At 47.2% G+C, this 23,858-nt stretch overlaps 1 protein-coding gene across 1 annotated transcript in view; it reads left to right on the top strand.

Annotated features, from left to right (window-relative positions):
• The window catches only part of HSPG2 (heparan sulfate proteoglycan 2), a 428,317-nt gene that overhangs the window by 260,037 nt on the left and 144,422 nt on the right, over positions 1-23,858 (top strand). The window contains 4 exon segments of the mRNA XM_030222172.1: positions 1,671-1,862; positions 17,395-17,487; positions 20,959-21,039; positions 23,458-23,688. Of these exon segments, the coding sequence (XP_030078032.1) occupies positions 1,671-1,862; positions 17,395-17,487; positions 20,959-21,039; positions 23,458-23,688 (597 nt within the window).

Here is a 23,858-nt window from a genome sequence, read left to right as displayed (position 1 = left end):
CTAAAATTCAAAGACAATACAATAGTAACATAGTATCATAGTAGATGACGGCAGAAAAAGACCTGCACGGTCCATCTAGTCTGCCCAACAAAAACTGTATCTAGAAACTTCAAAAATAAAAAGTTATTAAAAAAAAATGAAAAAGCCAATAAAAACAGAAAAATTACATGCAAGAAAGGTTTTGTTGTGTAACCCCTAATTGTGCTGGATAGAGGATAACCACAAGCCAGAAAGAGGGTTCACCTGTTCATGCTTGCTTAATTTCTGGATGCTTGGGTGGGTTATCGCCTCTTTCCCCCACCCCCTGAAAATTAAAAACGTACCATGTTTATTGACACAACAGGAAGACCATTTCAGATCCCCTTGTTGCTGAGTTTAGACTTTTGTGCAGCATGTAATGTGGACAAAGTAAAGGCAGATCACTTACAAAATACCAAAACATTCATTGAGACAAGTGAATCTGTTTGTGTGAAGAAGTGGAAAAGGTGGTTTGATTTTTTTTCTATTACTACTACTACTAATATCATTTATATAGCACTACCAGACACACGCAGCGCTGAACACTTGACATAGAGAGACAGTCCCTGCTCAAAGAGCTTACAAGCTAGGTAAAACGGACAGACAAGACATTACGGGCAAGGGAAATTACAGGATAAAGAGGAACAGGGGAGGAGGAGGGCAAATGAGTAGCGGTTAGGAGCCAAAGGCAATAGTGAAAAGGTGAACTTTCAGCATAGATTTCAAAACAGGTAGAGATAGAGCTAGACGTATGGGTTCGGGAAGACGTTTCCAGGCATAAGGTGCCGCAAGGTAAAAGGAACGAAGTCTGGAGTTAGCGGTGGAGGAGAAGGGGAACGACAAGAGAGATTTGTTCACAGAGCGGAGTTCACGGGGAGGAATGTAGGCAGAGAGGAGAGGTAGTGAGGGGTCATAGATTGGATGCATTTAAAGGTCAGTAAGAGAAGTTTGAACTGTATACGGAAGCGGACAGGGAGCCAGTGAAGTGACTTCAGGAGAGGGCTAGTGTGGGCAAAACGATTCTGGCGGAAAATAAGTCCAGCTGCAGAATTCTGGACAGATTGGAGAGGAGAAAGATGATTGAGCGGAAGACCAGTGAGAAGTAAATTGCAATAGTCCAAGCGAGAAGTAACACGGGTGTGAATAAGGGTTTTGGTGGCGTGGTCAGAAAGGAAGGGGCGAATTTTGTTAATGTTGAAGATAAAAAAGCGACAGGTTTTGGCAATTTGTTGAATATGAGCAGAGAAGGAGAGAGAGGAGTCGAAGATGACTCCAAGGTTACGAGCCGAGGAAACAGGGAGGATATGAGAGCCATTAACAGAGATAGAGAATGGGGGAAGAAGGGAGGAGGGTTTAGGGGGAAAAATGAGAATTTCAGTCTATTAGGAGTATACAGTGTTTTTACCCCTCTTAGTTCTTTTACCCCTGATGCAGCCTGAGGACAAAATGTGGCCACATCAGGTAACTGTTCAATAAACCACTTATTTTTATTTACTTGTTTTGGTATTTTGTACTTGATCTGCTTTTACTTTGTATCTCAGTAGGCAGATCAGTGCCTCTTGTTTTTGTTTTTTATTTCTGCATGTGATGTGGAGCCTCAGAAACAGCTCAAAAAATAAACTGACAATACGCCTTTCAATCCTCCCTCTCAGGTAACAAGTTCATTCCTCCCTGGAAACTTCCAGAACTTTGCCCTGGTAAACCGTCAGCACAGCACACGCATTTCCACAGGATTTACAGTGGAGATGTCTAGTGATGGACCACAGCTCTCCTATGGTCGATTTGGACACCTAGGGCAGGATTCTTACTACTGGCAACTACCTGAAGGATACCAAGGAGACAAGGTACCAACTGGCTAGAGAAGAACTGGGAATGTTGCAGTAGCCAAAGTTGTTGAGGGGGAATCATCTTCCCATGGCATGTGGCTTGTGCGCCTTGTGCTCGTGGTCTATGTGAAAGCAGTGTTTCAAGGACATTGAAAACTGAAATACTGTGGGTTTCCATAGCATCCTCAACAGATCAGTCCAGAACTTGTGGGGTTTGTGTCCATCGACAAGCGGAGTTGACACAAATCCCGCAACTTCTGGCCTGGCCTGTTGGGACTGAAGGAAAGAAAATTAGCAGATGATAACTAATGTCTCCATATTGCATTCTGATGTTCCACTGAGGTATTACACTGTGCTCTCATACAGGAGCATGCACCTGATTCTGCTCCCAGGGCGCCTGAAGCACTGGTTTTAGATTCCTAGGGGGCCTTAATTTGCTCTGGAGAAATGTAAAATCTTTGTGCCTGATTCATCATGTCGCTGATTTCATTTTCACTGTAAAACAGAGAGAGACCTACTTTGCTCGGATGCGTCGTGCCCATAAGGTATTTTGCAGAGCATGCTGGTAGATGCTGGTGGTATGCTGAGTAATATTCTTGGCATGCTGATTGGCGCTGTGCTGTGATCTTCTGTGTATTATTCCTTGTGATTGGGTCATGTGTGTGGACTGGTCGTGCTCTGGAGTATGGAAATGTCTTGGCATTTGCTTTTTAAGTGTGGAAAAGCCGCATAGCCAAGCTTGAGTTAACCAATTCTCATTTTAAGGTCAAGAAATCATGTTTATTCTGTATTGTTATTTTATCTGTTCTTACTATCCCACGTCACTATATATTGAAATGTCCTCTGTTCCACTGGTCTCTTACAGCGCCAGGTACACATTCTGTGTTGGTTTCTTGCTCTGTGGGGTCTCTAAGAGCAGTAGTGACCCGGGTTTGAGACCAAGGGTTGCCATTTTAGGTCAGCCCAGAGATCCAGATTCAGTGCTGTTTTTGTCCATTGAATGCGTAGTTATGTAGTTCTGATTCTCCGAAGACAGACAGGTCTATAGCTCCATGCGTGCCCTGGAGAAAGAGCAGAACTAGATCAGTCTCACTACCTTGACCTAAGTGAGATGGCAATCCTGCCAGTTGCATTGCATGTGAGTCTTAGCTTTATAATCTATTCAGTTCTCTCATAAGTATACCTTCTAACCTTCATGGGTACGTGCTTAATGCCAAAGTGAGCAAACTTGCACCTGTGGATCACCTTTGGCATGTGGGAGGTCAGCTTCCAGCCTGTGAAGGAGCAGTGTGTACCTAGTCCGCAGCATAGGAGCTGACTCTGTGGGTGCTTGAGCACCCCCAATATTAAGTACATAAGTATTGCCATACTGGGAAAGACCAAAGGTCCATCGAGCCCAGCATCCTGTTTCCAACAGTGGCCAATCCAGGTCACAAATACCTGGCAAGATCCCAAAAATGTACAAAACATTTTATACTGCTTATCCCAGAAATACTGGATTTTCCCCAAGTCCATTTAATAACAGTCTATGGACTTTTCTTCTAGGAAGCCGTCCAAACCTTTTTTAAACTCCGCTAAGCTAACCGCCTTTACCACATTCTCTGGCAACGAATTCCAGAGTTTAATTGAAAAATTCCTTGTATGTGTCCAGGGAGGGGTTATTTCCATTGTTTTGAAAAGTTGGCTGCTATGGTCCATAGTGGCAAGTGCATGTTGTTCTGGCTTGAAGTGACCTTGTCTGTTGCTCTCAGATCTCACTTGCAAACAGTTTTTGAAAGGCTCATATTAAAAAGCGCGGGAGAACAGCACCCATGTGTGCTTGCGCTTCCGGTTTCATCCTGGGCATGTACACAAGAACCGCACTTAACCGCAAAACCTTTGTCCCCCCTACTTTCAGTTTAATAGTGTGAATTAAGTGCATATCATTTGCATATTGATTTTTGGCAGTGCTCTTTATATATATGCATGTGTAAATTTGCCCACCTGAATTTGGGAAGTTAAATCTAGCCAAAGTGTTTTAAAAGCAGAGATTTAATCAGCTTACTCCTAAAGTGAGCCAAGTAGAGCCTTTGAAAATCCATCCCCTGTGTGTGTGTGTTGCTTGAAAACTCTCTGGGGAGGAAAGAGTTAAAGTGGCATGAATACCCTCTTGTGCCCTGCACCCATCAGAACGAGACGTCTTTAACAGAAGAGCAGCTGAGAAAAGATGTGGCCATGGGGAAGATCCCGGATTCTGTGGCCCTCCGTCCTCGATCTCGACGAGCCTCAAAGGTACTGGAAAAGAGCGGGCGCTCTCTGGGGGGGGGGGGGGGGGGGGGTCTTGTACTGCTGCAGTGCCAAACAGTGCTGCGTGTCTTGGTGAGGACCCTGGGGACTTCTGGCTGTCCTAAAAGACCCCTCTAGGCCTCCTCCAGGTCCCAGTGTCAGAAAGCTTACAGAACTCAGCCTTCTATACCTGAAAAATAATGAAGAGAAGCCATCATATTTAGGGGTCGATATTCAGAGCGATTTAACCACAGTTATATTGCCTGTTCGGGGCTAACCACTCATTTTCAGTGGCACTTAACTGGTTAGTGCTACTGAAAATAACTGGTTGTGAACTTATCAACGTTCACTCTAAAGCTATTATGCAGACAGTGGCAGAGCTACGTGGGGCCACGGGGGCTTGGGCCCCTGTAGATTTGGCCCTGGACCCCCCTGCCGACGACCCTCTCAACCCCCCCCTCCCGCCGCCAACCCTCCCCCACCGTCGCCTACCTTTGCTGGGGGGGGGGGGGGGGCCCAACCCCCGCCAGCCTAGGTCCTCTTCTTCCGGCGCAAGGCTTCATTCTGTTTCTGTGAGTCTGATGTGCTGCGCGTTGTACGTGCAGGACGTCAGACTCACAGAAACAGAACGAAGCCTTGCGCCGGAAGAAGAGGACTTCGGCTGGCGGGGGTTGGGGTCCCCCACCTGCAAAGGTAGGCGACGGCGGGTTGGAGGTGGGAGGGGGGTCGAGAGGGTCGGCAGCAGTGGGGGTCCACACCACTATAATGTTTTTCTAGACCTTCTGACACTGTTGTTTTGTTGAAGTTAAAATTCAGAAGCACCAAGGGGGAGAATCAGGCAGAAACTGAAAACCTCCCAAGGGTCCTCCACCACTACCATGTCAGAGGAGGTCTCTCCTCTTGTCTCTTCCCTTATCCTATTCCTTACGGCTCTCTCTTTGGCCTCTTCAGACATGCAACCTACAGAATTAGAAACAGTTGGTAGAAATCAACGGTGAGATCTGATCTGGAGTGTCCAGTTCTGGAGGCCTGTGGACTGACCGGAGACAATACAGTTAAAGGGGGTAGTGAAATGTTCAAAATTTACACTGTGGGCTCTTTAAGGCAGTGGCTGTAAACCCAGCCCTTGGGACTCACATAGCCAGTCTGGTTTCTAGGATATCCACAATATACTACCCCCGTTGTATGCAAATTTATCTCATGCATGTTCATTATAGAAATTCAACTGGCTAGGTGTGTCCCGAGGACTGAATTGAGAACCCCTGCCCCTAAGAGGTGATAATAACCTGTTTATTCTCTTGAGGGATTGGGGATATAATAGCAGCATTCAGACAGGTGTAATAATCCAGAAGCACAAAGCTTTTTCAGAGAGATGGAAGCTGTGGAGCAGCATTGCAAGGCTGAAAGAGGATAGATCAGGGATTCTCAACCCAGTCCTCGGGACACTCTTAGGCAGTCAGGTTTTCAGGATACCCACAATAAATATGCATGAGATAGATTTGCATGCGAATTTATTTCATGCATATTCATTGTGGGTGTCCTGTAAACCTGACTGGGATAGATTGAGAAGCACCAGCAAGAAATGTTTATTTACAGAAAGAGTGGCTTCATCAAACAGTCTCCCAACAGAGGTATCATGGGGTGGGGGATAAAGGATCAGAATTCCAGAAGCCATGGGGCAGTCACTGAGGATACTTAACTGTCGGGAACCATGCACTGTACTACAGTCGATGGAGGTTTCATCTTCCTTAAGTTTTTGTGATATTCTCCCTTGTATTTGATTTCCAGAACATTCCTTCTCACTGAGAGGATGATTCCGTATGGGGCATATCATTTATATAAAGAAAGATGGGGCTAAAGGATGAATGCAGGGTTGTTTTCAGTTTGATGACAACTGGGGGGTTTTCGAGGGGGGGGGGAAGATGTGGAGAAAGGGTGCTAAGTTAGATGTTAGGTTATTTTCCTCTCCGAAAGGCAATCATCACATGTAAAGCCTAGGCCTTGAGTGGCAAGCTATTACCTAACATAGTAAATGACGGCAGATAAAGACCTGAACGGTCCATCCAGTCTGTCCAAGAAGATAAACTCATTTTACATGGTATGTGATACTTTATATGTATATCCGAGGTTGATTTGTCCTTGCCGTTCTCGGGGCACAGACCGTAGAATGAGATGGGATCTTCTTCCCTTTTCTCCCTTCCCTGCTGTAGGCTTAGTATGTTATTGTGCAACACTCCTGGCCTACAACTCTCTCAGAAGTTCTTGAGGTAGCTCTTATGCTGAGGCCACTTGCTTGGCAGTGTAGTACCCTTATACTGCTTTCTGCCAGCTCCTTCTGTCTCTTGTGTTGTGTTTCAATGCCATCTTCTCATGTAGTTTCTGAAAATTCATGGTGTTTCCTATTCTGCTTTTGCTTCTGTTGCACAGTTGTATCTCCCTCTTTCCCTCCATCTTCCTTCTTTCCTATGCTTTGCCTCCTTCAGATGGATGAAGATCAGAAAAGAATGGACAGCGAGATTTGGAACCTGCTCTCCAGTTTCCAAGCAAGACCACCAACATTGTCTAAGACCCCACCTCCTCCCAAAAGGAAAAAACCCTCTCAGGAGGGTCAACTACGGAGAAGACCCTCTCTTAAAGGTTCCCCTGCACCACTTCCTCTCCTGTCCACACCTCGCCCTGCTCTTGCTGCTTCTTCACGTACTGTCTCCCCTTCCATGAGAGCTTCATCTTTCTCTTCTTTGTCTGGTGCTCCTGGTTATACTTCTAAGATTTCTGATGCCCAGGTAGGAATCCCAGCATGTTTGAGTGATACTTTGTTATATCTTCTGTAAGAGAAGTTTGGAAATGAGAGAGTGAACAAACACTAACAAATAGCTTTGAGATGATTACTGGTGATATCTCCATACTTTGGTTATGAGAAAACCCCTCATAGGATCACGAGATGTAAGATCTAAATGTTTTAGCACACTGTCAAATTTAGTTAGACTGATGACTCTGTTTGGTTCAACTAGTTTCTGGTTTCCTATAAAGACGTCCTTTCTCAGTATAGTATCTCATCCATAATTGAGCTGTCAGTTCTGTATAATGTTTCCTCCTCCTCCTCTGGCTCCATCTGCGCTTCTGTAGGCTTCATGCTAGACATATTTAGGCCACCCTGAAACATTTATGAGAAGGAATGACCTAGACTCTAGGTCTTAGAGGTTAGAGCAATGGGCTATAAAGGAGGGAAATTCAAACTCTATTCCCCCTCATCCCTGCCACTCCTCCTGAGCTTGGATAAGTGACTTCTATCTCCCATTGGTTCAGGTACCCACTTAGATTGTAAGTTCTCAGGTAAGGAACGTATTCTACCCAAATTCTAGTAATGCTGCTGTCACGAAATGCCTAACACTCACTTGGGGCTAACCTTGCAGCCACCTAAAGGGTCCAATCCAGCATTGCTCAGATCCGCCTGTGTTCCTGCTCCTACACCCTCCGCCTATCATAAACAGTATCCAAAAACTGATGGTCAAAATAAAAGGATATTATATATATATACTAGTAAAAAAGGCCCGTTTCCGAAACCAATGAAATGGACGCTAGCATGTGTTTTTTTTGTGTGTGTGTGTGTGTGTGTATGTGTCACAGAGTTATTTTGTGTGTGTGTGTGTGAGTGTGTGAGGGTGCGTTGTATGTGCAGGTTATTGATGTGTGTCTTTTTTTTGTTTTGTTTTTTTCTTGGGGGTTGGGGGATGTGGTGTGCTGGCAAAGTGGGTTGGATTGGTGTGTGGCTTTGAGGGTGTGTTTCTGTTGTATTGTGTGTGTGTGGTTTTGTCTGTCAAGGAGGTTTGTGAGGGGGGGGTCTTTCTGTTGGTGAAATGTAAATGTGGTTGTAGGGGGGTCAGCCTTTGTTGAGTGTTGTTTTTTTTTTTCCATGGTTTTTTTTTTGTGTTGTGCTGAGGCAGCAGTGTTGTTTTAGATGGGCGGAAGGTAGAGGAGCACGTTCTTTGTCTGTCGGTATTTTTTGGCCATTTCAGGGCTGCTGTAGGGGAATGCTGGAAGAGAAATGTGCTGTTGGAAGCAGCGCCATCTTTTTCCATTGGGCTGGGGTTCTGGGCATCCTGGAGGTGGGTGACGGCTTGCCTGAGGACGGGGATGGTTGTTTTAAGTTGGCGGAAGGGAGAAGAGCACGTTCTCGGGCCGTCGGGGGTGATCCGGTATGTTTGGTCCATTTCAGGCCGGCTGCAGGGGAATGCTGGAACATTTATGCGCTGCAGGAATCAGCGCCGTCTTTTTCTGGGTGCTCGGGGAATCCCCGAGGTGGGAGACAGCTTGCCTGAGGCTGGGGATGGTTGGGCACGTCCTTGGCCGGTTCGGCAAAAGGGGAAGAGGAAGGGGGTGGGGAGTTACCTGCAGCCGCCTGAGAAACCACGTATTCTTTGTTTGTTTTGTATTATTAGTTTGCATTTCTGTTGAAGAAAGAGCGGATGCCTTTCGAATGATGGAGGTGGTGCGTCGGTGTGCGGTTGTTTTGTTAGTTTGGCAGCCAGTCTCCAGCGATTCCTAGGCAGGGAAGGAGTACTCCTCCCCCTTCCTTGGTCGCTGTTTGCTGCTGGCTGGGTCGCGGGTAATCCTTCCAGCTGGGCCGCAGCTTGTCCTGTTCGCCCACGTCCCAGATGGTGACGGGCACGTTGTTTTCCGGCTCCTCCGACTCCATGTCAAGCGATCCCAAATATAGTCTGTGCTATAGGCCCTCTGGCACTCTTCAGTACTGGCATTAGGCATTTAAAAATTTCTCCCCCCCCCCCCCCCTCCCCTGGTCTATTTTTGCACATACCCACAGCAGGAATATTCTTCTCTCGTTCCAGCGGTGGTTCTGTGCTCTCCGTGCTGCACAGATAATGAGCCATTCTGCTGGGGAATGCTCCTCCCTTATTGTCACGTAGTTTCCTCTGATTGGTCCGTCTTACGTTGCCTAGTGTTGCCTGGGAACGGTGTTGTGATGGTCCTTTGTGTTTCAGAATGTTGAGGGTGTTTTTACTGATTGGTCCGTCATGCGAGGGTGGGGCAGAGAGACATGGTCAGTGTTGTGGCTTCACCACCATGAATCCATGAACCCTTCAGGGAGTGACTTCAGAACGTTGTCTTCAGAACGTTGAGGGTGAGTTTTATTATAGTAGATCAGCTACTTAGCTTAGGTCCAAAGGTCTTCTTCTAAAACCTGTGATCTTTGATCTTATGTTTTGCATGGACTGTTGCAGGAAGAAGATCTTTTGACCTGCACAATTTCTACCTAAGCTAAGTAGCTGATATATATAATATCCTTTTATTTTGAACATCAGTTTATGGATATTGTTTATGATTTCAATACTGTGATCTGGATGGAGGTAGGATGTGCTATGATGTAAATGCGGTGTTCCTGCAGAACTTGGACTCTTAGTTCACGGCAATACACCAAAAAAAAACTGTGCACAACAAATAAATATTTATATAGCTTTATTGAGTTTAAAATTTTTTTTTATCTGTATAGAATGAGTAAATGAGAACGTTCTTTAATATTTTAAGAACTTCACTTTCCAGGTAATGCCAGGTAGTCTGGGGCAGAGCTTGGATGGAGCAGAAGTTGCCTGGTTAGTGGTGATGTTCAGTCCACTAACGGGGCAATTGCCTGAATAAAGTTGGGTCAGAAAAAATGCTGTCCTACTTTTTTGGGTTACCTATCCAGGTTCTGGTCTGAATATAGCCACTGGTCAATCTATATCCGGATTTTCAGTGACACATGCTAGTGCTGAATATCTGGGTATATAAGTAACTCTCAGTGGACAGTGTTTAAAAAATGCTGACCACTGCAGATTGAATATGACTCCTTAAATTATTATTATTGTTCTTAAAAGTACTGAATTGGATCCAGCACTTGTAGAGGTTTTCACAGTTCTCTCTCTATTGTCTCCGTTTTTTTAGGGGTACCCCTTCAGTCTCTTCTTAGTACTTGTCCTCTCCTCAAGACCATGGTCCCTTGAGAAAACAAGCTCTTATTTCTGAGGGCTCTCCCCTGCTCCGAACCTTTTATTACAACATGTCCTTTCCTCTCGAGACCATGGTCTTCTGACTGACGAACCGTTGCTTCTCAGGGCTCTCCTTTGCTCCGAGTCTCCTATTAGTACATGTCCTTTCCTCAAGAACATGGTCTCCTGAATAAACAGGCTGTTACTTCTCTTTCACTCCAAACCTCCTATTAATAGATGCCTTCTCATTGAGACCATGGTCTCCTGAGTAAATGAGCTGTTATCTTTTCGGGGTTTTCCCTTGCTCTGAGTCTTATTAGAACATATGTCCTTTCCTTGAGACAGCGGTGACCTAAGTAAACAAGTTGTTACTTCTCAGGGCTCTCCCTTGCTCTGAGTTTTCCTTTTGCTCTCTCTCTCTTTCTCACTCAAGGCTCCTAGTGGAAATTTTCTCAGGCCCCAGTCGCTGGAGTCTAACAATCTACTCCTTTTCTCAAGAGATGGCAGAGTCCCTGGTGTGGAGAAGGTAGCGGAGGTCTACCAAAGGTTGCTGTGTTGTGCATGATGCATGCTATGGAAGCAGGTGGCTTCGGATTTATTACATGATGGTCTTTATCATTTATTACATGTTTTTCTAACTAAGGAGGCCATTTAATAACAGTACACGGTAATGTCTTTAATATGCACTATCTGCTGCATGGTCCAGAAGAAGATGTATCCTGCGGCAGATAGCACATGCTATTGTTGTTAGTATGTGCAAATCATTATTAACTAGCGTCATAAATGAGCTTTAAAGTGTAATATATGGAGAATCATATGGGCGAGTGATCAGCTAGTCCAGATTTACCTGCTGTGCATGGTCCAGAAGAAGATGTATCCTGCAGCAGATAGCACATGCTATTGTTGTTAGTATGTGCAGATCATTATTAACTAGCGTCATAAATGAGCTTTAAAGTGTAATATATGGAGAATCATATGGGCGAGTGATCAGCTAGTCCAGATTTACCTGCTGTGCATGGTCCAGAAGAAGATGTATCCTGCAGCAGATAGCACATGCTATTGTTGTTAGTATGTGCAGATCATTATTAACTAGCGTCATAAATGAGCTTTAAAGTGTAATATATGGAGAATCATATGGGCGAGTGATCAGCTAGTCCAGATTTACCTGCTGTGCATGGTCCAGAAGAAGATGTATCCTGCAGCAGATAGCACATGCTATTGTTGTTAGTATGTGCAGATCATTATTAACTAGCATCATAAATGAGCTTTAAAGTGTAATATATGGAGAATCATATGGGCGAGTGATCAGCTAGTCCAGATTTACCTGCTGTGCATGGAGCAGAAGTATAAGTCATGAGACAGGTACCAGCAGTCAGTCAGGGGTGCAAATGATAAGTGTATAAATTTGTTTATTCAATATTTATTTGGCATTATCAAATGCCCCAAAACAGTTCCCAGCAGGGTCCATTCAGCTATTGATAGCTGGATCATAATACATTAACAAACGAATAATAGGTCCAGTAATGATCATTTTTAATGTCACACAGTGCAACCATAATATAAACATCTTTTATTCTAAAACATACAGAGAATGGATAAGAAAAGCCTATGAATAAGAGGCAGAGATCAAGATAGTCGAGAAAAGCAGGTTCATGCTAGTGTAGTGTGTTTTTTTTTTGGTGCACCATACATCAAAAAACGTGTCTTAAAGCTGTAGCAAATACACGTTCACTTTAGTCAAGTATCTGACTGCCTAGTTTAAATGTACTGTGGGCAGAATGGAATCCAGGGAATGCCCTGTTTTGGCTTACTAGAGGATGGCATGTTTGAGCCCATCCTGGATTTCCCCCTATTGTGTGCACAGAGATGACTTCCATGAGTTCTCAAAGAAAATCAGCCCCACATCTCCATCTGTGCTGAGGGCAGTGGCGTAGCCAGGGGGGGGGGGTGCCAGGGGAGCAGCTGCTCCCCCAAATGGAGTTCTGCCAGCTCCGACGCCTATTTTTTTCTCAATGTGTTGCATTGAAAATGTGCACCAGCGCTGGCAGAAGTCCGCTCTCGCTCCCCCCCCCCCCCCCCCGCGTCGTCAACCTGGCTCCGCTTCTGGCTGAGGGGCTTGTCCAGCGTCTCCTGGGTGACAGGAAGTCATCTGGTCCTGGCGATTTGCACCTTCTAAACTCCTTCTATATCTTAGTCCTCTTGCACCTGCGTTCTTGTTTTGACTGGAGGTTCCCGTTAAGCAGTGGCCCATATGATAGTGGGCTCTACCACTTGCACTGGAAGTCAGTAGACAGGCATGTAACCTTCATGAATAATAGAATGTTAAAAGACGTCCATTAACAATTGCAAATGCTTTGAGCTGCACGTTCCATCAAACTTGTACCATCAAGCAGTACCTAATGGATCTGGTCACTGAGTAGCTGCTACAGTTTTACTGTTAAACCCTCTCTGTGGCCACCAGGGAAGCTCGGCTCTGCCTCGAATTGCTTCATACAGTGGAAGTAACTTCCATACCCCAAAGGATTTCGGAGTTCTGCTGCTGGTGTTTTCAGTATTTATTTGCTTTGTTTGCATGCTCAAAATAGTCTTGGAGCCAAAAAAAAGCTGCTTATGCCAGTAGAAAATCAGGGTGCCGGCATGAAAAGCTTGCAGTTCCCAGAAAAATGCCACAAAGTTGCCAGGAAAGTGCTCTTTCCCCCTCATATTCCTGTACTGTAAATTCCTACACTTTGTGTTCTTGAATAACGTCTTTGCTTCTTGTTTGATGTTTTTCTGCTCCTCTCTCTGTTTCCAGTACTCTCTTGTCTACAAGGGCTTCTCTTTGCTTCCTGAAAGCGTTTTCTATTGGCAGCTACCGAAGACTTTCCTAGGTGATAAGGTAATGGAGAGAATAATCCAAGGATGCTCGATTTTGCTGGTAGTTTTCTGAATGGGGTGGGAAATGGACTTTTGAGAAAGGGGGTGGGAGACAGCGAGGATAGGAAAGAAGGTGAAGAGGGGGGTGGTATGTTATCTGTTCTTAACCCCATTCACCCTCTCTTCTTTCTTCCCACCCTCCAGCTGGAATTCTTTGGTGCCTCTTTTTCCCATCAGTGAAGTAACACTTTCCTTGGCCAGTAAAAGAAACTCCATCAGCGCTGCCTCTGTTACCTCCCAGTCTTCTCCTGGACACTATTTAGCCCGTGGCAATCAACAGTTTTAAAGCTTTTGACAACTGCGGGCTGAATTAGACCTGGATGTTCAATACTTTGATAGAAACGGGGAAAGCCACTGCTGTCCCTGGGATTGGTAGCATGGAATCTTGCTACACTTTGGGATTCCGGAATCTTGCTACGCTTTGGGATTCCGGAATCTTGCTGCTCTTTGGGATTCTGCCAGGTGCTTGTGATCTGGATTGGCCACTGTTGGAAGCAAGATAATGGGCTAAACGGACCAAAGTATGACTAGTCTTATGCTGTCCAGGTTCTCAGCAGACCTGGAATTTGTGCGCAGGGCCGCCGAGAGAGGGGGGGCAGGGGGGACCAAATTCCCCAGGCCAGGGCCTTCAAGGGGGGTCTGTCGCCGCAGTCCCCTCCACCCGCCCCCGGCCTCCAAGGGGGGCCCGTTGCCGCAGTCCCCTCCACCCTCCCCCTTCCGTCCACCACCAGGCCGGGCCCCCCTGAATTCAAATCATAGCGCCTCACCTCGACCTCGCTCCATGTGAAAGAAGCGCAGCAGCGGCAGTCTACAGATCACCTCCCTTTGGGCCTTCCCTCCCTATGTCCCGCCCTCACGCAAGTTACGTCAGACGAGGGCGGGACACAGGGAGGGAAGGCCCAAAGGGAGGCGATCTGCAGACCGCTGCTGCTGCACTTCTTTCACACGGAGCAAGGTCGAGGTGAGGTGCTATGATTTGAATTCAGGGGGGCCTGGCCTGGTGGTGGACGGAGGGGGGGCAACGACGATGACCCCAGGGTGGCGGCAGGGGGGCGGCCTTGCCCCGGGCCCGGCGCAGTCTCTCAGCGGCCCTGGTTGTGTGGGTACAAGACGATATTCAGGGCTAATACCCGAGTGCCTAATGGGGAAAATAGGACTGTTTTTTGTGTGGTCCTGTTTGTCCAGTTAAGTATATGGGTGCTGGCACTGAAAATTGTTGGAGCCTTCCTGGTCTGCCCTGACTCCAAACAAACCAAACACAGCGAAGGTGACAAAAAACTGAACATCAGACGATGTCCAATGTAAGGGAGCTTTATTCAAAGCATCCAGGACTCGACACGTGTTTCGGCCAAAACGGCCTGCCTCAGGAGTTTTCTGTTGCGTGTATGAACCTGTTAGCTAACCTTGAACTAATAAATATGATGCTGTATACTGCTTGTGCAAAACTAATCGATTAATGGACAGTATCATATGGCTTATTTCTGATTCTTTGTGAACAAACGCTGCCTCTGGAACTTGTCGTGTCGAGTCCTGGATGTTTTGAATAAAGCTTCCTCATATTGGAGATCGTCTGGTTTTCAGTTTTTTGTCACCTTCGCTGTGTTTGGTTTGTCCGTGATTCTGCGAGGGTTCCTGTTCTTCTGTTTATATCGCCCTGTCCTCACTCCAGCCACGCATCGCTCTGGAACTAACCAGAAAGCGCCCCATTAAGTCCTGTTGAATATCCGCTCCTGGCCTGCTGATCGGGATTTAAGTGAGCAGGACCTCTCCTGCCTTATTTCTTAGGATTTTTCCCATCCCGTGCAGGGGATTGTCTCCTGACACGGGAGATCCTGGCACAGATGTGACCCTGTCACCAGCTCTCACTCTAGCGTGTCCTGCCTACACACTAATGTAGAATTTTTATCTTCCTAGTCTCACCAGGTTAGCCAACTATTTAGATTATTACAATGCTTTTTTTTTTTGGTAAAACACTGGGGTCATGGAGTGGGTGTTTAGATTAAATATGAGAAAACTCGAATGCTCATCTGTTCATGATGGTAGAGAACCAAAGACGAAAGCGACAGAAATTAACCACGAACAGGAGCGATATCCTACCAGCACTTAAGCATCTACAGCGTGTGTCAGGAATACGTAGCTTTTTCTGCTGCTGTGGCGTTCTAATTTACTGTGGATTTCTTGCATTTGATCACACAGCTCCGGGTGAGACATGTAGCTATCAGTCTGTTAGCGTGGTTTATCATGATGAAAGGTCTGCGGAAGCATACTCTGTGTTAGTAAGGAGATAGGCTGTAGGCATTAGCTGAAAACACATGACCTTGGTTATAGGTCAGGAGGAGGGAAGACAGATGTGTTACTTTTCCAACGATGCAGCTGGATATTTGTTTTGCATTGCATGTTGCAAGTGAAGAACAGCTGTTTTGCGCTTCACATCTGGATGCCAGTCCCACTGAGCCTTCTGTATAAAATTTGAGGGGGAGGGGAGGCTGTACTGGAGTACACATTGGGCTCCTAAGTACTGTATTAATCATTGGAAACCCTGCCTGAACTCTAGAGCTACGTCCCTCTGTGTCCCAGCCCTGGGATGCTCCGGGTACTGTATCCTTCAGCATCCTGTGTGTTTCACTTCGCCTTCACGTATCGGGTTCCTCTCGTTTGTCAACGGCAGGCGTGTGCAATTTCAGTGCACAGGACACAGTGAAGGCAGGTCTGTAACTTTAAGTGTCCACATTTGCACACGGGTAACGTACGGAAATGTTTAGAATAATGGCAGATGTGCAGGTACATGTGTCCATATGATGAAAATGCCAAATTTCTGCCTCAGCGCTACTCTGCAAATCAGTGGCGTAGCTATATGGGGCCCTGGAGGTGTGGGCCCACATAGATTTGGCCCTGGACCCCCTGCCGACGACCTCCTCCCCCCCCCCCCCCCGCCGCCGTGGGCTACTTTTGCTGGCGGGGGACCCCAACCCCTGCCAGCCGAGGTCCTCTTCTTCCGGCGCAAGGCTTCGTTCTGTTTCTGTGAGTCTGACGTCCTGCACATTCTACGTGCAGGACGTCAGACTCACAGAAACAGAATGAAGCCTTGCAGGTCAGCCAGCGGCCGCGTTGCTGGCTGATCTGCAAGGCTTCGTTCTGTTTTTGTGAGTCTGTACGTGCAGGACGTCAGACTCGCAGAAACAGAACGAAGCCTTGCGCCGGAAGAAGAGGACCTCGGCTGGCGGGGGTTGAGGTCCCCTGCCAGCAAAGGTAGGTGACAGCGGCAGCGGGGGAGGGTTGGCGGCGGGGGAGGGGGTCAAAGTTGGCGGCGCCGAGGTGGGCTAAAATGTGCCCCCTCACCTCAGGCTCTGGACCCCCCCTCCCGCCAAAGTCTGGCTACGCCCCTGCTGCAAATACCAGTTTATCTTACAAGGGGGCAAACAGAGTCGGGGCATGGGCAGCACATAGGTGGTTCCCCCACTTACGTACTTAACTTATAGATTACTATAAGTTACACAAGTCCCTGCCATGCTTAGAGCTGGCGTAGGTGCAGATGCCTGTGTCTGGCATAACTGGGGGCTCCCAGGTGTTGAATGTGTCGATACCAGATTACTCTATTCTATAATGAATCCTTTCTAGACTAGGTTCCTAACCAAACAGGAGAGGGTATACAGCATACATAGAAAGTATACAAACCAAAAAAAAAGGAGCAACACTGGGCCTTCAAGACTGAGACAACAGGAGTATTTTATTGATAAACGACCCGACAGGTCCGTGTTTCAGCGTAAAACAACGCCTGCCTCAGGGGTCAGGATTTGGTTGTAAAGTGTACAAGATGTTTGTGTCCAATGCCTGCTCTTTCTGTCTCTACTATGCAGCCTGAACCAGGGTGGTTGTCCGAGTTGGGTGCTCCGCCTACCCCACCGGACCCGTCCTCAGTCGCTTCTCACGCCTGAAAGACAGAAAGAGCAGGCATTGGACGCATATACATCTTGTACACTTTACAACCAAACCCTGACCCCAAACACGGCCTGTGTTGGGTCATTTATCAATAAAATACTCTTGTTGTCTCAGTCTTGAAGGCCCAGTGTTGCTCCTTTTTTTTTGTTTGTAGACTAGGTTCCTACCGTGTGCACTTGGAGTCGTTCATTACAACACTAGTGGGAGTTTTTAACTTTGAAAGGTGCGGCGGGGAATGGATTTCCTTCAGTCTGCTGTGGAAATAGTCCAGCTGCTCATGGGAGGCACTGTAGGAAGAGTACAGAGCAGAGACCCCCCCCCCCCCCCAGTGAATCCATCAGCTTGGTTTAAATCTTAAGATGTCTGCAGGCTTTGATTGAGGGTACACGAGTCCTGACATCTGATTTGCTGCATCTGTAAACTGAAGAATCTTCCTTTTCTCTTAGGTGGGGTCCTATGGCGGTCGTCTTCGCTATACCTTGGCCTACAATGCTGGAGCAAGAGGGTCCCCACTTCCTGATGCAGACGTGCAGATCACGGTAACGAGACTCATCACACCCAAAGGAATTAACTGCCAGCACTCTCAACTACACATGTATCCAAACGGCTCAATGATGGGGGGAGGGGTTTGAGGTCAGGGAGAGCCGGCGTATGTGAGCAGAGTGGATTGAGAAATGCTCGCTAGGGTCCTTTATTTATTTATTTATTTGTTGCATTTGTATCCCACATTTTCCCACCTCTTTGCAGGCTCAATGTGGCTTACAATACATCATGAGTAACAGAAATACATGAAAAAGTATACATTTAGTGATAACTGAAGGATTTGGGGTAGCATGATAATGATAAAACATGATAGTGTATTAACAAACAAACATATTAAGAAGTATTTAAGAGTTATATAAGAAAATATACATTTAGTAGTAGCTAAAGGATCTTGGGTACCATGATAGTGAAAAAACATGGTAGTGTTTTGGCAGGTAGACGTTTCATTTCTTTTATACAAATCAAAGGTCTACAAACTTCATTAGAATTAACTCTCGTTAAAGGAGGAAAAGCCTCAGAACGCAACAGCTTAAATGCTTATTTAGTGTGTACCAATCACAGGCACAAAATCCTCCTGTAGATACAGTGGGGGAAATAAGTATTTGATCCCTTGCTGATTTTGTAAGTTTGCCCACTGACAAAGACATGAGCAGCCCATAATTGAAGGGTAGGTTATTGGTAACAGTGAGAGATAGCACATCACAAATTAAATCCGGAAAATCACATTGTGGAAAGTATATGAATTTATTTGCATTCTGCAGAGGGAAATAAGTATTTGATCCCTCTGGCAAACAAGACCTAATACTTGGTGGCAAAACCCTTGTTGGCAAGCACAGCGGTCAGACGTCTTCTCTAGTTGATGATGAGGTTTGCACACATGTCAGGAGGAATTTTGGTCCACTCCTCTTTGCAGATCATCTCTAAATCATTAAGAGTTCTGGGCTGTCGCTTGGCAACTCGCAGCTTCAGCTCCCTCCATAAGTTTTCAATGGGATTAAGGTCTGGTGACTGGCTAGGCCACTCCATGACCCTAATGTGCTTCTTCCTGAGCTACTCCTTTGTTGCCTTGGCTGTATGTTTTGGGTCATTGTCGTGCTGGAAGACCCAGCCACGACCCATTTTTAAGGCCCTGGCGGAGGGAAGGAGGTTGTCACTCAGAATTGTACGGTACATGGCCCCATCCATTCTCCCATTGATGCGGTGAAGTAGTCCTGTGCCCTTAGCAGAGAAACACCCCCAAAACATAACATTTCCACCTCCATGCTTGACAGTGGGGACGGTGTTCTTTGGGTCATAGGCAGCATTTCTCTTCCTCCAAACACGGCGAGTTGAGTTCATGCCAAAGAGCTCAATTTTTGTCTCATCTGACCACAGCACCTTCTCCCAATCACTCTCGGCATCATCCAGGTGTTCACTGGCAAACTTCAGACGGGCCGTCACATGTGCCTTCCGGAGCAGGGGGACCTTGCGGGCACTGCAGGATTGCAATCCGTTATGTCGTAATGTGTTACCAATGGTTTTCGTGGTGACAGTGGTCCCAGCTGCCTTGAGATCATTGACAAGTTCCCCCCTTGTAGTTGTAGGCTGATTTCTAACCTTCCTCATGATCAAGGATACCCCACGAGGTGAGATTTTGCGTGGAGCCCCAGATCTTTGTCGATTGACAGTCATTTTGTACTTCTTCCATTTTCTTACTATGGCACCAACAGTTGTCTCCTTCTCGCCCAGCGTCTTACTGATGGTTTTGTAGCCCATTCCAGCCTTGTGCAGGTGTATGATCTTGTCCCTGACATCCTTAGACAGCTCCTTGCTCTTGGCCATTTTGTAGAGGTTAGAGTCTGACTGATTCACTGAGTCTGTGGACAGGTGTCTTTCATACAGGTGACCATTGCCGACAGCTGTCTGTCATGCAGGTAACGAGTTGATTTGGAGCATCTACCTGGTCTGTAGGGGCCAGATCTCTTACTGGTTGGTGGGGGATCAAATACTTATTTCCCTCTGCAGAATGCAAATAAATTCATATACTTTCCACAATGTGATTTTCCGGATTTAATTTGTGATGTGCTATCTCTCACTGTTACCAATAACCTACCCTTCAATTATGGGCTGCTCATGTCTTTGTCAGTGGGCAAACTTACAAAATCAGCAAGGGATCAAATACTTATTTCCCCCACTGTATATAAATTACATGATATTTTTTTATGCCTATGATCAGTGGTGGCCCTACCATTAGGCCAAACTGAGGTGAGGGCCTCAGGCAGCGCTCTTCATGGAGCAACATCTCAGTCCTTTCCACCCCCCACACTGACTGTGATCTGGCTTCCCCCCTCCCCCTCCTTTCTCAGCCCCCTTCCCTGAGTCTACCTTCTTTTTGTGCTTTTCAAAAGTCAGCAGCAGCGATTCCGATATGCTGCTTCTCTGTACTACAACCGCTTCTCCGATGTGACTTCCTGTTTTCCTCAGAGGTGGGCCGCAGTACAGAGAAGAAGCCGGTGCTGGCAGTAGGGCAGCGTTTGGGAATCGCTGCTGCTGCCAACTTTTGGAAAACAAAAAAAGAAGGTAGACTTGGGGGAAGTGGGGGGGGGAGAAGCCAGACTGGGGCCGGGGGGGGGGGGGGGGAGGGAGTTACCCCTGCCTATGATTCCACAGAATAATTGTTGACCAAGATGGCTGCCTTGGGGGTGGGGGAGGGGATAGGGAAAGAGGGATATGAAATAGTAAACTCTCCAGGTAGTTGCAGATGATGTTCAAGGTACCAGATCAAAGCCCTGGGTCTGAATCAGCTGGAAAGACAGAGGAGGAAGAGGCAGCTGAAGCCAAAAATAAAAAAAAGGAAATGAAGAATATTTAAAGTGGAAACACTTGAAGCCTGCAAGGCTCCTCCTTTGAGCAATGGCCTAATAAATTAAGTTGCAAAGTTTTTTTTTTTTTTATTGTGAGGGGAGAGGTAGCTTCTCCCCTGCATAAGGCATGTGGGAACTGTGGTAGTCTTGAAAGCTCACATTTTACAACCGAGGTCTCACAGCCATCAATATTTCTTTCAAAAGAACTTTGAATGTATTGGGTTTGTTCAGGTGGTGAAGATGGGGGGGGGCAGGGGAGGGGGAATAATGGCTCAATTGAATTCTTTAGTTTGCCTTTGTTGTTGTATGTCTGGTGAATTAAATAATAATGCACCAGAGGGTCTGATCCAGGTACCATTTCTGCTCACCTCTCTTTTGGGTGTCCTTTTAGGATTATTTTATCATTTGTCTGTGGGGAGCCATCTGCTTTCAAACCAGCGTTGTAAATTGTTAGACCCTGGCCGTTGCAGATAAAATGTGCTGATATATTTAAAGGTAGGAGTCTAGTCCAGGAGCCCGACGGTCTCATGCAATGTTCAGCTGTCTCAGGGAAGCCCAGTCACACCTTCTGCCGCCTGTGCTCTCATTCCCTGACATGCCTTTCTTATCTTTTTTCTGTCTCAGGGCAATGATATCATGCTGGTGGCGTATCAGCCGGAACTGCGACCGAGGGAACAGAAGAAATTTGAGCTTATTTTCAGAGAGGTGAGAGTGATGAGCTGCTTGGTCTCCCATCTGTTTATACCAGTTTACCCAGTATGGCTGGGAGGTGAAGTTCTCTCCTGTAACACCCAAATGTAGCACTGTGCTTCCCAGGGCATTATTCAGTAACACAGGCTGTAACCAGGCAGCTGTGGTTAGGTGCCCCATTACTAAGGCTTTTTTTGAGGGGGTACTTGGGGGTACTGAGTACCGGCACCTTTTCCATTGTCTGCTAAAATTGACCCATGGACCTCAAGTTTTAATGATACAGCTCAGGCTCTACACACTAATTCTGTCTTGTCATAGATTTTGTGACTGGTTGCAGGGGGCCTGGCTATTGTGGGGTGGGTCCCTCAGTGATCACCCCACTCCTGAAGGGTGGCCTGGCATTTGAGTACCTGCACCTTTTTTGCTAGAAAAAACACACTGCCCATTACATTCCATAATGTAGGTCTTATATATGTAGCTGTTATCTCTCTATATAAAAGGCAACCCCAACGTTCTGAAGCCTCCACGGAAGTTGAGGCGCCCGAGATATCCGGTGTGCACTGGAGTGTCTGCACCGCCCTCGCGTCAAAACATCATGACGTCGAGGGCGGAGCTATGACACTCCACGAGGGCCGAAACGGAAACGCCACAGCGAACAAGGCAAGTAGCTCGGAGGGACGGAGGGAGGGGGCCCCTTGCTAGCGCCCGTTTCATTCCGCTCAGAAACGGGCATTTTTTCCTAGTATAATGATAAATGTAAGTGCTACGGTCATTGTTCCTAAGCTGAGTGGGAGTCCTCCAAATTCACTGCTGCCAGCGGAGGACGGTGCTTCAATATTGTGTTTTCAATCGTTAGGGGCAGGGTTGCCAGATTGAAAAAATTTTCCCCGCCCCAAACCAGCCCAAAACCGCACAGAGGCAAACCCCGCCCCTGACATCACTAACCACGCCTCCAACGTCATCAACCCCGCCTCTGATGTCATTAACCCCGCCTCTGATGTCATTAACCCTGGCTCCGATCCCACCTCTGATGTCATTAACCCCCACCTACGACCCCCACCTCCGACGTCATTAACCCCGCCTCCACGGGGCTTCTATTTTACCAAATTTGGACCAATAGAAGCCCCACCGGAAAAGCACCCAAACCCGCACAGCTGCCACGAAAAAGCCGCCCAATTTCCCACAGCCTGCAGCCGTTCTGCAGCCGTCAAAAATTGGCCGCAACCGGTCACGGACAGCAGCCCTGGCAACACTGGTTAGGGGCAGGCAGAGCTTGCCTGTCCCTCACTATTGAAAATGTGATAGTGAAACAGCACCCCCCAATGGCAAGTCTGTAGGTGGAGGACTCCCGCTCAGCTTAGAAGGAACAGTGGCTGTGACTTGCAAATGCAAGGGCTTGTACATGTGGGCAGAGCACGGGAGGGTCATATAAGGGCTCCCAGTTACGTTCGCAACTTAGAGAATGCTGTAAGTTAATGCACGCCATATGGGCGCGCTGTAGCTGGCGTAAGTACAGGTTCCTAAATGAAGGCTCACCTGATACTGTGTTAACATGATATTTTAATAACAAAATCTGGGCACCCAGATGCCATTATAAAATGTTACAGAACTGCAGGGGCGTAGCCAGACCTCGGCGGGAGGGGGGGGGCAGAGCCCGAGGTGGGGCAGAGCCCGAGGTGGGGGGCACTGTTTAGCCACCTCCCCCACCACTTGACCCCCCCCCCGCCACCGCCTCAACCACACCCCCGCCCCACCACTTTGGACTGCCGCCCGCCGCCGCATCACGTACCTTGTTTGCTGGCAGGGGTCCCCAATCCCTGCCAGCCGAAGAGTCTTCTTCAGTGCCGGTCGACTCCGGCGCCTTTGTTGTGGGATCATCTGTTTCTGACGCCTTACGTCCTTCATGGGGCTACATGCATGGTGCAGGACGTAAGGCATCAGAAACAGCTGATCCCACAACGAAGGCGCCGGAGTCGACCGGCGCTGAAGAAAACTCTTCGGCTGGCGGGGATTGGGGACCTCCGCCAGCAAACAAGGTACCTGATGGGGTGGGGGGCGGGCAGGGACTGCGGGGGGAGGGGTCAAATATAGAGGGGCGTGCCCCATGTAGTCCCACGTGCCCCGTGGCCCCATATAGCTATGCCCCTGCAGAACTGTATAAAGTAGCCTTCAAAAATGTTGGAAATACAAATTGTAGATCATTGGGTAGAAGAGTGTAACATTTTTAATTTGGAAATACTTTTGCCACTTTCCTGATAAACCACTGAGACCTTTCTAATTGTAAGTGAAGGCTGGTGTTTATGGTTTAATGATTATCTGGTGCTTCAGCCCTAAGCTGTCTTTGAAGATGGTAAATCTCTAGCTCACGGTGAACATCCACCTTCCGCACAGCACGCGAGCCAGATTGTCAGTAATTCTTCTTGTTTCTCCCAGCAATACTGGAAGCGTCCCGATGGGCAGCAGGCAACCCGTGAGCACCTGATGATGGTGTTGGCTGACCTGGACGAGATCCTGATCAGGGCTACTTACTCCACAGACATGGTGTCTGCCAGCATCTCTGGTGTCAGCATGGAGACTGCTGTGCCGACGTACACTAGCTTCCCGCGAGCGCTGGAGGTAGAGGAGTGTCAGTGCCCCCCTGGTTATACTGGACTTTCCTGCCAGGTAAGTGAAGAGCTCCTGTAGCCATGAAGATCCTGAGGAAACCTAGATTCTTAGCAAGACTGGATATGTTTCAGGAACTAAAATGGGAAATGTATCTACAGCAGGTTCTGTACGTGAGTGTTTGAGGCTATATTCTGAAGAAGAAACGAAACGTGATTTCAGTCTCATGG

This window comes from Microcaecilia unicolor, chromosome 13 (assembly GCF_901765095.1).
Source record: "Microcaecilia unicolor chromosome 13, aMicUni1.1, whole genome shotgun sequence".
Classification (NCBI taxonomy): domain Eukaryota; kingdom Metazoa; phylum Chordata; class Amphibia; order Gymnophiona; family Siphonopidae; genus Microcaecilia; species Microcaecilia unicolor.
Note: the sequence above shows the minus strand (reverse complement) of the source record. Positions and strands in the feature narration are given on the sequence as shown.